The 16470-nt window shown below is 36.7% G+C and overlaps 1 protein-coding gene across 1 annotated transcript in view; it reads right to left on the reverse strand.

Annotated features, from left to right (window-relative positions):
* Positions 1-16470, reverse strand: part of VWA8 (von Willebrand factor A domain containing 8) — a 168820-nt gene that overhangs the window by 97689 nt on the left and 54661 nt on the right. The window contains exons 16-19 of the mRNA XM_031056817.1: positions 15473-15588; positions 14430-14536; positions 12392-12498; positions 8244-8315 (exon numbers count right to left, since the gene is read on the reverse strand). Of these exons, the coding sequence (XP_030912677.1) occupies positions 8244-8315; positions 12392-12498; positions 14430-14536; positions 15473-15588 (402 nt within the window). The remainder of the gene's footprint in view (positions 1-8243; positions 8316-12391; positions 12499-14429; positions 14537-15472; positions 15589-16470) is intronic.

Genomic DNA, 16470 nt, shown 5'->3' on the forward strand with positions numbered 1-16470 from the left:
GCATTTCTAACGTCAAGCACAAAACACCCATGCTGAAAGCAGCTTCCTTTCCTAAGAGAGCTAAAGATGGCTGGGCAGATGTCTGCACACAATTTCTGCACCGATTCCAAGTAGATTGCGTATCCTGTTTCAGTGCAGAGTGGGATTCCAGCCAGCTGTGGCAAGTACAAAGATGATGAAATATATCAACATACTGAATCAATGTAAAACATACTTAATATTACACAAAGTGGTTACTGTAATTAAAAAAAAAAATTAGTTACCAAAGGAACCCAGTGAAGTCAATGGGAGCTGTGCCGTGACCACATCTCACCCTTTCTTCATTTTTATCTGTGCATCTCACCACACTCTCCACATATTTCCTTTTATTTAAGTATACTTCAATTTCAGAACATCATACATTTTTAAAAGGTGCATGCAGTATTTAAAAGCCAAAAGGCATTCCCACCAGGTTTTAGCTATTATAAACAAGTTAACATTGCCTAACTTCTAGACTAAACTGCTTCAGAGGGTACATTGTGTGCCTTCACAGAGGCTGTGGTGTACCACATAAAATCTTTGGTTGGCAACAGTAGCTGCAGCAAAGTTCTCCTCAAAGCTTTTTGATTCCAGCCCTCTACATTCCTACTTCATGACAAGTTACCATTCCTCTAGGTCTCAGCTACTCCACTGAGAAGTTACAATATCACAGCAAGGAAGGAAGAGACCAAAGATATTTGGAAGGCTCTTTAGCACTACTAAGAAACTCCAAAAACCAAGAGTTTGGATGAATTTGTTCCTTAAGTACTATGCATTAGTGTAAGGCCAAAAAGAGCAGGTTTGTTCCAAATTCACCTTACCTCCATAGGATAAAGAATACGTGTATAGTAGTCTTCTTCATGCGGACAAGAAATGTGGAAAATGCTAACACATTTTGGAAAAATAAAAACCAAACAAACTCTAGTTACAGGCACCCAAGAAACAAGAAATTACAAAAATGGCAACAGTCACCCTCCTTTGCCCTTACTGCCAAAGATCAAGCTGGATCTTCTGGACACCCACACAGCTAGCAATAAACTATTTAAACAGGAATAACCTGAACTATCTTTCATATGAACATACTAAAAGATTGAGCTGAACTTGGATTGGATTCAGAATATAATCTCATATAATTTTGCAATTATTGCAGGCTAAGGTAACATTCAGAGGACAAGCCAGTTTGCCATTAACACTTGCTGTGTGCTATTTATATACACACTATTGCAGTTACTTAATTTAACAGAAATATAAACATATGCTAATTAGAGAGAAAAGAACATCTGTGTTGGTGTTTCAGCTGAAGAGAGTAAAAATACTTCAGAAAGCAAATATTAGACAATTTTTACTCCATCAGACATATGGGATAACTGAAATAGAAAAATGGGAAGTAAATATCTGCACTAATGAATAACAAACAAGAAATTATGCAATTAGAAGGCAAAATAATCCCTTAGTTAAAAATCCTTCTAACTGACACTGTAAACACTTGCTCCCATGGATGAAATGGCTTAATTTCCTAGCAGAAGCTGCAGTTTCAAATATAAACAAGGTTGTTATAAGTCCCAGGAGACATTTTGCAATTCAGGATGCAGAACTGACAACCGAAATTTGTCCCTTGCACAGCCCAAATAAAGACAATAAAGTTATAGTCCAAAGGAATTGGACCCAAGTTTTTGAAATTAAGTCGGCCTCTTCGAAAAAAAAAAAAATCTAAACCAGGCTGCCTCATTTTTATTTTCTTTTAAATGATTTGCAGGTCATACTGAACCAGCTGAAGAGGTTGCCATGTTGTGGTCTTCAGTACAGCCCTTCAGCTGAAACACTGCAATCATACCTTCTCCATATCAGAGCACCTGTTTTATTACAAAAGAATGAAACAAATTTTGAAACTGGTAAAAAAGCAGTTTATCACTTTTTTACCTCAAGAAGTTTCATTTTATAATTAATTTTAAAATTGTATTATTATAGAGTGAACGACAGATTTGAGTTAACAATTTTAGTACACAGAGCCCTCCTGTCAGAGTTCTCAGTTTCTAACGTTGTATTATCATTCGCACAGAAACTTTTCGCTGAACAATGCAAATAAAGAAAATGAAAACACTTTTCATATTGCTCCGTTTCTAACCCTGGGTCTGGCACCAAACCACCTTTCATGGTGACAGCTTTTGTGTTTCTGTCAACAAAGACATTTGCAATGCATGTATTGCTGAGGCAATTATGGCTGAGGCTGCGATTTTTAGACCAGAGGATGTGTCTCTGGCTTTCTAAAAAAATGTTCTATTATCACCAAAGCAACTCGCAGTACCTACGCAGAATTATTTCACACACTCCAGGTGTTGAGAAGCCCTGCTTGGAACAAATGTGAATAATGCATTTTAATATCTGCAGAAGGTGTGCTGCCAGCAGTCTCTAGACATTGCTACCAGAGAACCACTGCAATCGACCCTATCTCGGCTACCTTGCTTGAATGTTAGCAACAAATTTAAATACAAAAGCAGTGGTGATTTTAACTCCTGCTCCATATGCAATCTACATATTCATCAGTTACAAAAATAAGTGTTCTGTGGTTTAGTATCTGATTTTTTTTTTTTATTACAAGTTTATCATCTGGGGCACACCAAAATTATAGTGGCAGCAAAAGAAGAAAATTTCACCATAAGAGTCAACTTAATTCCCTGTTAGGAATCATGAATGGAATACTTTGGATGCATCTCTGACTGTAGCTCTAGATAAGCATCTAGAGGCTGATGCTTTGTTCTGACTTTAAGTAGAACCAGAGCCCTGTCAGGCTAAATACAATCAGTGCATTTCCAGTGAGGTAAGACAACTGTGGTTCAATGGAGAGAAGCATATGATGGAAAGAATCTGTGAGAAGAAGTATCCAAAAGAAAAATCAATTCATTTTTTATTTTTCAATTCTGGTTCTCCAGTTTAATGTGTAAAGGCAGAAAGCAATACTGTAAGCAGAGACACATTTTAGAAGCATGCCTATTCTCGGATGTGTACACACTGACTGTACCAAGTCAAAGAGAATATTTTCTGTTTTCCACAACTGTCATACCTAATAGACAAGAAATATCATCATATTTGGCCCAATTTAGCTCATTTGGAGCTCAGTGTCTTCATGCTTACAATAATAATAAAAAATTGGTTTGGGATAGTACATTCTTGACTTGCAGAAGAAACTGTCTATTTTTAAACAAGTTTAAGCAGGAAAACAAGACTTATTTCTAGAAAAGTTGAAATGCCAAGCATTTGCTATTTCAAGTTTTTTGATTACTGATATTATTACATTCTCAGTTTGCACTTAATTCAATTTCACAATGAGTTAGAAATGAAAATATTGTATTAGAAGAAAAGATCTAATAATCAAGCATGTAATTTTAAATATCTTTAAGAAAGACTCAATCATTTGTCCTACTAAATTCTTCAGAATAAAATAAATTCCTAATGTGAGCCGAAGAATTCATGTAAGTTGATCTCCCAGTTAAAGAAAGGCAGCAGAAAGGATGAAATTACATTGTCAGGGAAATATATTAGCAAATGTACCAGAATGCCATTACATTTCTAAGTCCTTTTAATCACAGAGTAGTTGGGGTTGAAAGGGAACTCTGGAGATCATCTAGTCCACCACCCTGCTAAAGCAGGTTCATCTACAGCAGGTTGCAAAGGATTGCATTCAGGAGGGTTTTGAGAATCTCCAGGGAAGGAGACTTCATGGCCTCCCTGGGCAGCATCTTCCAATGCTCTTTCACGTTCACAGTAAAGAAGTTTTTCCTCATATTCAGATGGAACTTCCTGTGTTTCAGTTTGTGCCCGATGCTCTTGTCCTATTGCTGAGCACCACTGAAAAGAATTGGGCCCTGTTGTCTTGACACCCACCCTTAAGGTATTTGTATACAAGACCCCAAAGATTTGACAAGTTGCTCTTCTCCAAGCTAAAGAGGCCCTGCTCCCTCAACCTTTCCATGTAAGAGAGATAAGCCAGTCCGCCCAAAGGACACTCACAGCCTTCATAGGCTGGACATAATACTCATAATTCATGTATTTCTGCTTACTGTGGGTTCACATCAACACTATAAACAAGTGTTGCTAGAGTTTCTTTCAGATTATTTACAACACTTATCACCTTCACAGAATTCTTCATTGTACTTCTGAACAGCCAACTCAATAACTCATGGCAACGGAGTGATGCCAAATAAAATAACCTCAATTTTGCTTAACATGCTGCTGGGTGTTTTAGAATTTCACGGCAATAAAACAATTCAGAAGTGAGAGGGTTGTGAGCCTTCTCTATCCAGAAAGCCACAGATCCTATGTAACTATAAATACTATGTATGGTATCTTCAAAGACAGATGATGGCTGCCAAGACTTCACCTATGACTAATAAAGGTGAAAGCATCCAACACATCTCTTTACATGACCTCCAAATGCAACAATTTGGGAAATGTTATATTTAACATTTAAAATTGTGAGATTAAATCTCATTTCAGTCAATGCTATTTCCACAAGGTTTTTCACATAAACAAATTCTATTCATTAACATAGTTTCTCTTGCATTTGTCAAAGAAAATCCAAGGAGACAGTAAAAGATAGCAAGTAGTGGCCAATCGAAGAACTGCACATTGTTTATCTGGAAAAATATCACAAAAACACAGTCTAAAAATTTTCCTAGATAGTAAGAATCACTACCCAGTCTGTCTCATGAAGCTCAAAAGCTACTGCAAGACCTGTATTTAATGAGTACATAAACAGTCATTGCAACATTTGAAATAACTGGGCGCTCTTTCTGTTCTCTGCCTGCTGGTGTGAGAGTAGTATGCAGCTTCTTACTCTCAGCCAAAGAAGAAGCTGCTTTGCAGGTGCTTTGAAAAACTGTAGATGGTCATAGATGGACTCATTCATGCTCAGACTACAGGCTCATTCAGGAAGCAATATCAGAACCTATAGTTAAGGCACTGGCACATTCTTTACTTAGAAGCTATTTCATAGCTGAAAATTCATACCTATCATATCATATGAACTCAAAGAAACCTGTTTGTTTGTATACAAAATGGAAATACATTCCAGTTAACACCCAAAGTACATCATCAACCACTGTACCAATATTTATATTTCATGTAAAACATTTATACTGTGAAATCCTAGGTCATATAAGCCCCAGGGAACAAACATGAATGAAGTGTTGTAAAGCAGTTTACTTCAGAAGCTGAGTACTTCTAAAAATATCTGTTGGCATCTTACATTTGTCTTCAAACTCTCCTTAGTTTCATTAAGAAAGCCAGTTCCTAACATCCACCAAGATAATTTAATTATAATTTACTGATACTAATCATCAGAGTCTGTATCTTGAAAACAGTCTTGGTAAAAGGGTTCTCATCAGGCAGCTCTTAGAGTTATAGAAGAAACCACATTTACAGACTTTGAAAAGACAGAGGTCTTAAGCTAACAGGAAACTTGCGTGTGTACATGTGTTGTGCAAATAGAAGAGGCAAAGGTGGAAAACCACATTAAGTCAACCAACCAAAACCAAATCCAGACTCTAAAAGAAAGACTACCGGTCAAGCCTTGCACATTAAACCACAGTTGAATGAAGACACTTACACAGTCATCATTTTGAAAGACCAAATTATGTCCTAAGGTAAATGTCAACTCAACTAAATATCTAGGAAATGACACAGGCATTCAAAGGGATGTTAATCCTATGTTTTGAAATACTCAGGTTCGGAGGATTTGAATTTTCAGTTATTACACTGAATTTCCATGATTCACTCATTCACTAATAAGACACTTAAGAGAAAGGAACTCAAACCAGTACTTTGTATCTACTCAAAATCATTACCTGTTTTTTCCAAATGGGAAATACAGGTACACACGGATGTATGTATCAAGGCATCACAAAACCCTAGCTTCTTATACAGACTGAACTGATAAAAGAAACTAAAGGGAAAAAAATAATGTTTTTTAAAAATAATTTTCTTTACAAACTATGGATGAAAACACTAATATCTTCAATGAAGTATCTACACATACTGCATGAAAGCACAATTGATGCAATGTGGTTGCTTTTAAAGTACTTGAACATGATTCATCACAAGCTGCACAAATTTACAGTAAAATATTTAAGGAATTAGCCAAGGAATTTCTAAGTGGTTAGTGATCATTCCCAAGAAATGAAGAATGATTGCTGTGGTACTGAAAAGACTGCAGAATGGCAAATACAGCACTTCAAACTTAAAAACAGCATTTTGAAAGGAAAAGGCCTGTTGGTCTTTTCTTAGTCACACACAAAAACTGTGGAACAAATTTGTAAAGAGTAAACCTGGAAGTACTCATAAGTATGTTAGCAATTTAAAAAAAAACAACTGTATTGCTGATTTGCCAAAGAGAAAGCGCAGCAAATCAACTAATTTTCCAACTTAATGGTGCAGCTGACCTGATGTCTGGAATCAAAGCAATATGTTCCAATACTTCAATCCAGTCAAATCTTTTAATGCTGTCTTCAAGTAGAGACTCAAAAGATGGAACAAAATCTGACATGCATTAAATTATTAGAGATGAGAATACATCTGCTGGAAAAATCCATTATATCCTAATAATTGTACTTGCATAGTCTTCAAAACTGTTCTGCCAATTGAGGCACGTGTCAGAGCTCTGATTTACCACTGGTATACACAAGCTCTTTCCGCACACCTAGGGTTTCACTCATTGTATTGAAGGTCAGCTCTGACATGGTTTTCCTGCTTTGCCAGGGTTCCTTTTGTCCCTCATACCATGGGAGCTCCATTTACAAGCCCTTTCCTTGTTCCTTCCCAGCCGGCACTGCAGCGATGCTCTGCTTGGCCATGTATCTTGCTGACCCCAGCCTGGACCTGCTGACTTGACTTCCCAGCTTGATCTCAGACTTGCCTCACTCACCATGGACCTGTCTGGCAGTCACTGAGCACTTGGGTGACCATGGCTGCTGTCCCCAGACCTGCTACTCTTGCTTTGGCACTGAGGGACTGCAAAAGTTATCATTAAAGACTCTGCTCCTGCCTCTGTTTTCGTGTGGTTCAGCCTGCTCCTGCTATTCCTTGCCAGCAGTTGCTGCAGGCAATCTGTACTACATAACATTTTCAATACCAGTTTGGAAGCAGGCATAGACAACACTGTTTATGAAATACAATAACTAGATCTTGTTTCATTTATGAAATAGATCAATTTCTATTTATGAAGAGATTAAACCTTTTGGAGAAGCTGGCATTATCCTTCAAAAGTCTACAGAGGTTGCAAATAAACAATCTTTGTAAATTCAAGTTGATAAGGATGCTAAACAGATGAGACTACACTTCAATATAAACACATTAATAATAATTAGCATTTTATATTCATTGCCTTGTTGGTTAGATAATTTTTTAGTGCTTTGTGTTAGATGTTCTACAGACTACTGCAAAACAAAAAGAGAAACATCTGCTAAAAAATTATTGTATCCTTGCTAAGGGACAGCTAAACTAAAGGGGCGTTACTTTTGGGGGGGAAAACCAACCTCAACAATGAAGTATTGATAAGCAAAGATACTAGTCAAAGAACTATACAAATCTGTTACTCTCTTAGAGAAAATTAATATTTAGCTATCAATAGGATTTAGGTAATACTAAAGTGTACACCTCTTACCTACCACTGGAGATTTTAAAGGAGTGGTTTGATACATAGTCAAGAAAGATAACCAAAGTCATTAATTGAAGATTTTAATGCTAATCATGTTACATACCACTATTACTATGTCAGGAGAGGTTTAGATGGATATCAGAAAAAGGTTTTTCACCCAGAGGGTGTTTGGGCACTGGAACAGGGTCCCCAGGGGACTCGTCAGGCCTTTAAGTGTTGGTCAAGCATTTGGTCAACACTCTCAGGTACAGCATGTGATTCTTGAGGATGGTTCTTTGCAGGGCCAGGAGCTGTACTTTGATAATCCTTGTAGGCCTCTTCCAACTCAGAATATTCTGTGTGTAATGCCTTGACTTTTTACTCTGACAGCCATATACAACACATTTACGGCATTTACATTTTCCACAAATGTGTGCCTATAAAACCCCTGGACAATGTTAAATAAGGAATTGAAAAATGGGCCAAATACTTCAGTAATAGAAATGAATGCAGTTACAAAGAAGCAAAACAGAGATTCAATTATATTATTGAATAATGAGTTTGTTGCACACATTGCAATAAATATTTCACTCACCTGGTTGCCAACTAAAAGAAGATGTTCTCCCAGCAGAAAGTCCTTGAGCATATCTTCCATTACCATCATATGCTAGAGAAAAAAACCCAAAAATTTTCACTTCATTTTATGCTCTCATATTTATGCATTCACTAATGACAGTGGTACAACAGGAACCTAACTTCAAGGATTTGGGGCCAGATATTTTTGAACTTTATACCTACTTATAGCTACTTATTTCATAGCAAAAGCCTCTCAGCCAATAATAGCAGAGGCAATATATCCAGTGATTAGAACAAGGAAACATTTACATCCTCTGCTCAAACTCATTGTGGGAGCCTGATTTCCCTAAATACTTTTAATTCTCTGTAATCATTCCTTGTATGTTTCCTTTCAGCCTAGCTGAATGCTTGTCACCCAGAGTGTAAAAACTTTCTTTAGTTTGTGCCAACTTTTCAGCAATATCCAAGTAGAACATTACAGAAATCAAACAGAGAGAATCAAAGACATATGCTAATTATACACATATATATTATTAAACATTAAACACCAGGTCTAACTTAATGACAAATATACTTTTTCTGTTCTAATCAAACTTTATTTTCAAGGAAATTAAAGACAGGAATATGCATGTTCAAGTCCGAAAGTGTTTATATGTATCTTACAATATGTGCCTAACTATTCAATTTTTATTAATTATTAGTTCATATGTGCCTAATTGAAGCCAAAATGCTGGAGGTATACTTTTACATATATACAGTATCATAACAGGTAACAGACACTGTACATCCTTTAACCTTATCTCGCTTCTCACAAATGATTTGTTTCAAAGGATAGAAAGGATTTCAGGATAATGTGGCAATGCAGCCTACTTTACTCGCAATAAAGTCATGTATATTTCTCCACTGTATCTAGTAAAAATAGGTCATCTGTAAGTAGGTCACTCAACCTACTTAGAGAAATGAATGATTGTCTTTAAATAAATACATTATCATCTCATCTCTAGGACTTGATTAATATAAAAATTAAAAATCAGCAGCTTGCTTATAATTTCTGAGCATAAAACCCCTTTGCTTCTGTGTGAAGGATATTTTAAATTTCCAAATCTCTCTAGGACACAGGCTGGGGGTGGGGAAAGAAACTCTTGTAAACACAGCTTAATACCATGAAATCCTAACCAGGCATTTCAAAAGACTACTGAATGCTCAACACACAATTTAAGGAGAGCACTTCAAGGCAAATTATTCTATTTTTTTGCATGTGTATACATTAGAAATTTATAACTGAGGAAAATAAATTTGACCAGTTATAGGAGAAATTCTAGTAAGTCAGTTTATCACACACACTGCTTACAATTTTAAATTTTATTACTAAGTCACAAATACATCCTTTTGATGACTTTTTTTTTTATCCTTGATTAACAAAAATACATACATTACGGTTCCCCTGCAAAGCAGCTTACCCACCAGAAATACTATGTATTGATACTTCATTTGTTTGTTCTTTTTTTGCACTAGGACTTAAATTAGCATTGTACTATGATGCATGCAGACATTTAATAATACCCATTTAGGCAAAAGAGAAAATGAAAATATCCATCACCTATATAAATCCATGTTCCCCAGTGCCTTGTCTGAAAATTGCATTTGGCATATTACCTAAAAAAAACATTCCCATCCCTATGACACCTGTTGTGGACCAACAGCAATGTTTCATGTCAATATTAAATTTCACTGTAATGTGAATTGTTTCAAGACCAAACATACAAAGGCAAAAATCTATGTGTTTCATTACACTGTGCAGCACTACAAAGGGCTGAAAACTCTGCTTTCAGTTTATTTCTGTAGCTTTAGGTAAGGAAGCACTGCACTAAACTCAAATCAAATTCATTCTCCAGCAGGTTTTGTTAAATGATCATTACAACACTTGAATCACCAAACTGCAAGTAGCAATACAGAAAATAAAGAATAGAATTCATTTAGAAATTGGAACACCTATCCTGACTGGTGTTTGGTTGCTGTTTCCTTTAGCATTTAGCAGGGACAGCTATTCAAAGAAAGATACAGAGCAGGTCATTCTGTGCAGCAATTTTAACAGAGGTTCCCTGAATAAAATCTGAACACAGTTTTGTCTACAGTTTTCTGAAGCTATAAGCAAGAAGGTGGAAAAAGCAAAGCAGGTGGTAAGTCCTAGGAGAACTCAGGATTTCCTTTCCAACAGACACAAATTATGTGCTTTATCAAAATGGTAACAGAACAAAATCTCACATGAAATGTTAGTAGGGAAGATGAAGTCTGTCATCTGTTCCCCTTGCATGACTTGTCATCACCTTCAATAGGTGATACCCATCTAGCATAGTCTTTCTGGGGCAAAATTATAAATGAGGTACAAAAAAGACTAGGAAAAGAAAGTATGGAAACCCATACCAGGCCCCTAAAAGCAAAGTATTTCACAAGATCATGCTATCAGTACTGCCTTTCAGGAGGAAAATATTTTAAAGGTAACCAAGAGAGTAAACCTCTTCCTAAGGATACCTTTGTCTGACAGTTTTGAGTCTTTTCTGCTAGACAGAGAAGAAAGCTGCTCTACAAAATGGGGTGCTGGAGAAACAGAAACTAAAAAGCCTACAGTCACAAAGCCCTTCCTTTTCCTTGTATTCATTAACCACTCTTTACTACTACTATGAATTAACTCACATTAATGTTTAATTAATAAGCTAAACTATTTAAAAGATATAATTAATAACTCTAATAACTAATTTTCTAAGTACTATTCTCCTTGATTTTCAAATATGCAATATTAATTCTAATGTAAAGGAGTGTATTGGGTCTGGCTGAGATGGAGCTCGTTGGGCACAAAGGGTTGTAGTGAATGGGGGGACATCAGTCAGTAGTGGGGTTCCACAGGGCTCCAACTTAAGCTCTCTGCTCTTCATAAATGTCTTAGAAGGGATACTAAAGAATGGGAAGGGATACTAAGCAAGTTCTCAGATGACACAAAAATGGGAAGAGCTATAGACTTCCTTGAGGGTAGGGAGGCCCTGCAGAGAGACCTGGACAAATCAGAGGCTGGGCAATCATCACCCATATGAAGTCCAACAAGGGCAAGTTTCGGATTCTGCACCTGGGATGGGGCAACTCTGGATGTACAGACAGACTGGGGAATGAGAGGCTGGAGAGCAGTGCCATGGAAAGGGATCTGGGGGTCTTGGTCCATGGTAAGTTGAACATGAGTCAGCAGTGCCCTGCAGCCAGGAGGGCCAGCCTTGTCCTGGGGGCATCAGGCACAGCAGCACCAGAAGGCAAAGGAGGGGATTGTCCCACTCTGTTCTGAGTTGGGGCTGCCTCATCAGTGCTTTAGCTCCTGCTGAGCAGGGCTGGCACAGCACCAGCACTGTCTCCCCAGCATTTCCCCCCCATCAGTAGTCTAGGGTAGGCAAAATCCTGGGACAGGACACACCTAGGCCAACTGACCCAAAGTAACCACAGGTATATTCCATGCCATATGACAACAGCTCAGATACAAAAGTTAAGAAAAGGAGTAGGAGTGGGGGCATATGTTATTTACAGTGTTTGCCTTCCCAAGCAACCACCGCATGTGCTGAAGCTCACAGCTTCCTGGAAAGTGGCTGAACATCACTTGCTAGCAGGAAGTAGAGATTTAAATTGTTGTTTTTTCTTTTTGATTGTGCACACACAAATTTTTGGTTTTGCTTTTGCTTAATAAACTGCCTTATCTCAACCTATGAGTTTTTTTCCAGCCTGTTTTCTCTCCCCTCTCCACCTGGGAAGGGGGAATGATAGTGGCTTGGTGGGCACCTGGAGTTCAGCCAAGGTCAACCCACCCCAGGGAGGTACAACTTTATGCAACAGGCTGGTAAAACACAATCTCAGGATGCAATCTACAATCCAGCCCTAAGGGTGGATCAGTCCAGCAGCAGTAAACACAAACAAAATGTTCAACAGAATTGTTATAATCTCTTCACACAGGGATGAAAGTATGTCCAAAATGACCACCAAATGCTATGAGAAAAATTTAAGACTAAAGAAACTACTTCAGAAATGCATTCCTTAAAATTTAGTTAGTGTTATTTACTACACATATGAGCATACCCATTAGTACACATTTAACAAACTTCTCTAACTCAGAAGTCGGAGATTTGTACTTACTTGTGCATTTTCATAAAACAAAACATCTGGCACTTTCATTTTCTCAGCTGAGTTATAAATGGGCATGGTCACAGACCCTATCTTCAGAATCCCGTTGTTTATTTCACCTAGTCATTTTTCAGGAAACAAGCAAATGTACTTTTTACAACATCATCTATGCAGACAATTCAATCAATACCTAACATTCACAAGTAACGATTTACAGATTCTAACAAGGCTCTGGTTTGCAGTAAATTATTTCTATCTAAAGAAAGAAAACACTTGGAAGAGTATCAATTTACAAAAGGCTGCATTATCATGAATTTGAATTCTCTTTAAAACTGTAAAGAAGTGTATTACAATAAATGATGAAAAGGTGATCGTACAGGAAAAGGACCATAAGAAACACCAGAAGTTGTGATCACTGCCTTGGTCTAATTTGACACTCTTATTGTATTACTGGAACATCACCAATACTTTTAGGCTATACTTCCTCAATCCACAAGGTTTCACACTTCCATTCTTCTGCTGCCTTCCCCTGTCCCACTGTGGAGTGAAGCACAGAGGGGAGGTAACAAGTGGCTGTGTGGGGGCTCAGCTGAGAGGGGGAGCACACCCAACACAAGAGTACAGAGTCACAGCTGATTCTCTCCTTCAGCACTGCGTGGTTGAAATACCCTTCAACTACAGCTCTAAGAGAAAAATTACATTAAAAACTTTCCATAGATCAAAAGAACCATAAATTCAGTACTTAGGAAAATAAAAATAAGTGTAATTAATAAAAAATGCAATAAAAATATTTTTTTTTTTGCTACTAATTTCTTAATCTGGCATGGTATAAAACTGAAAATACCCTTATTTCTAGACAGATGTTTTTAGCTGTTTGGCTTTATGGCATGAAACAGAAAAACACAGAAAATTCAAGGGATGTATCTAGATTATATATAATGTGAGTAAGAGATATAATAATACATAGAGGTTGCAGATATATATGTATATACATATGCCTGCATAGATATTTGTATATACTTGCATACACATATTGTACTGCATATAATAGAAACTATATATCCATTAATATATCTTATAAAAGAAATATATAAAATCTATATATATAAAATATAAAAGATATATATATATAAGATATAAAATATATATAGTAATATATCATATAAATATGTACTTCTATATATACAGACATTGATAAATTCATAAAAATACAATCCACATGAATTAAAAGCAAAGATGTGTTTACCACTGCACAGATCTAACAGTAAAAATACAGCAATCTAATACATCACAAAACTGGGAACAAACATACAGAAGAACAAGAGCAGATAACACTGGTGAGGCAGAGAACAGGAAAAACATATGAATGGAAAATGGCAACTTGCTCACAGTATGCTGCCTGACAGAGGATATGAAAAGTTATACAGCTAGCATGAAGGGGGTCACAGAGGAATGAGAAAGCAGAAGTGAGAAAAATGGCAGAAGCAGAAATATATGCATAGCCCTGAAGACAACTACAAATTATTACAAATTGGATAAGCCAAAGAAACTAAGACCTGCTCAAGAAAGGTGACATGCAACTACTACAGCAATTTAAAGAGAATAAAGAGAATAACAAAGAAGTGTGTGCAAGAATGAAAGCAAATGATGGCACAAAACTTCTACAAGAATCTCAAAAAAAAAGTGATTTTAAAAGGGGAGAGAAAGAAGCAATGGTAAAAAAACAGAACAGAAAAATGTTAAGATCAAACTAAGGCTGTAACTCTACAGAGGACTATCAGCGATGAAAAATGAAAAAGCAGTACAAAAAGCCTGAGACCATGGATCTTATAGGCTGAGAAACACTTAAACATGATGGAAAACAAAATTCCATGAGCAGGGAACTCAGCAGACAATACAACATAGTGAGAGCAGCAACACATTCTGATGGAACAAAGTCAGTGATACAAATGAAAGAAATTAATTTTGAGGATAACTAACACATCTTTATACATTCAGCAATTTGAGTAACATTGCTGCAGAGCAGGAAAAAAAAATAGCAGAAGCTTACATGTGTAATCCTTTCCCTCTAGTTTTTCTGTGTCATCTGGACTTGTTTCAATACCAGAATCCTGCAGATTTTTGTGTAAAGCTGATCTGGCGAGGTTTGGTAAAAATCTGAAAAAGGAGAATAATAGGGAGGCTGTATTTTAAGGCTTTTTCTTTTAAAAGTTTTCAGTATTTTCTGTAATTAAAAATCTAAATCTAATGTAATCTGTAATCTAAAATGAAGATTCACTTGCACCTCCAAACCCTGAATGTCTACTCCTTTCACAAAAAAGCCTTCCACATTTCACCTATCCCCAAGGAGAGGAACTGAGCTTCTTTAATAGCCAATGATCTACATTTGTGGTGGTGCACTCTTTTTTAAAGGCATCAGTATTATCAAATACTGCAATAGGGTTGTAATGGAGGGTGGTTTAGATCTGGAGGCATGTAATATCTTCATTCTATTACAAGCAAGAGCCACAACAGAAACAATTGTTTTTTGGAAATACCTTTTCTCATTACTCAATTCACTTGGATCTCAGGTTGCATATAGAGAGAGTAAGCTCTGAGGTGTCTAGAACTAGACCCTTTCAGTTTTCCAAAGTTTTGATAATAAAAACTTGCTTTCTTTTGAAGAGGAAAAAACCCCAAAAAACCCCCAAACAGATCAAAACCCACAAACAAAATCCCAAAGCAAACAAAACCCTTGTAACTCTTCTAGATACAGCTTTTAGAACTGAAACCAAGTGTCCATGAAACATAAGTCAAATTAAACATTAATATGGCTCTGCTTTGAGTGTTTTAAACAGTGAAGCTATGCTGATAATGGTGACCTAATTTATATAATGTAATGATGTATCTTCATAAAGATAGGAAAAGCGTACCAACTCCTTTGTACTTACCTTCCAGGTTTGAGAATACCTCAGAAATATTTTTAAAGAAATTACCAACTTCAAGGAGCAAGACAGCAATTGCATTATTTACTGAAACACATTAAAAGCTATCTTGCATGTTAGCAACTGACCAAGAAGCTCTTGGAACTTCCACCAAATCTAGCAGTTCTACCTGGAAAGGCAGGCTTTATTAATCGCATTATAAAGGCTTTCATCTGGATGTTGTGACAGTCGACGGCAAATTCGCAACAGTTGTCGAGTAGATAAAAATGAGGCCAGGGACTGTGCCTGTCAAAAAATACATGGTAGTTTAATTATTCAATCCATGTGAGGGATTTAGAGCAAACAAGTCAGGAGAAATATGCAATCCAAAAGAAATAATTTCAACTTTTCTCCTGCTTCATGGATGCTTTGTGCATTCTACAGCAAGTCGTGCACTTTAATAGGCAAGTTTGTAATTCTGTAATTTTTGCAGTAAGTCACTGTCATGGAAATCATTATGTCACCAAAAGATTAGCCTTAAAATATCACTTGATAAGCAACAGGAATAAAAATGTGCTGTGAACGGAATTTTATGTGCAATATAAACCCTAACATTAAATATCAGTAATAAAAAACAGGTTAGCTACTGTGAAAGGATCAATGTGCTAAAAAGTCATCTGCTTTTCCCAAACTAAATATGAGCTCCACATGTAACGCTCTGGCAAAAAGGTCTGGCAGGATTCTTAGACATATAAACACGACAACACTGGGCAGCAGTACGGAGATTGTATCACCTCTGCACACGCCTTCTGGGCGGGCCATTACTGGAACACAGTGTCCTTTGCTGTTGTCCACATGTTAAAACAAATGCTAAAAACTGGACATGAACCAGCAAAGATTTACAGAAATTATTCAATCCTTGGGAAGGCAGACCTCAAACACAACAAAATTTAAAAGAAATAAAGAGAAACACAAAACAAGCAACCATGTATTTAAAGAAGGATCCAAAGACTGAGAAAGAAATCATTCTATAATTATATCTACCGGATGAAGGTATCTAATACAAATAGGTTCCTTATTTTAGCAGGAAACACACAACAATGAGTGTGATCTGATAAGTCACGCCATGTTTTGCCTGGGTCAAGTGAAATATTTTAATTAGGTAATTTCAAAATGTTTTGTTTGGGT

Source organism: Geospiza fortis, unplaced genomic scaffold (assembly GCF_000277835.1).
Source record: "Geospiza fortis unplaced genomic scaffold, GeoFor_1.0 scaffold194, whole genome shotgun sequence".
NCBI lineage: Eukaryota > Metazoa > Chordata > Aves > Passeriformes > Thraupidae > Geospiza > Geospiza fortis.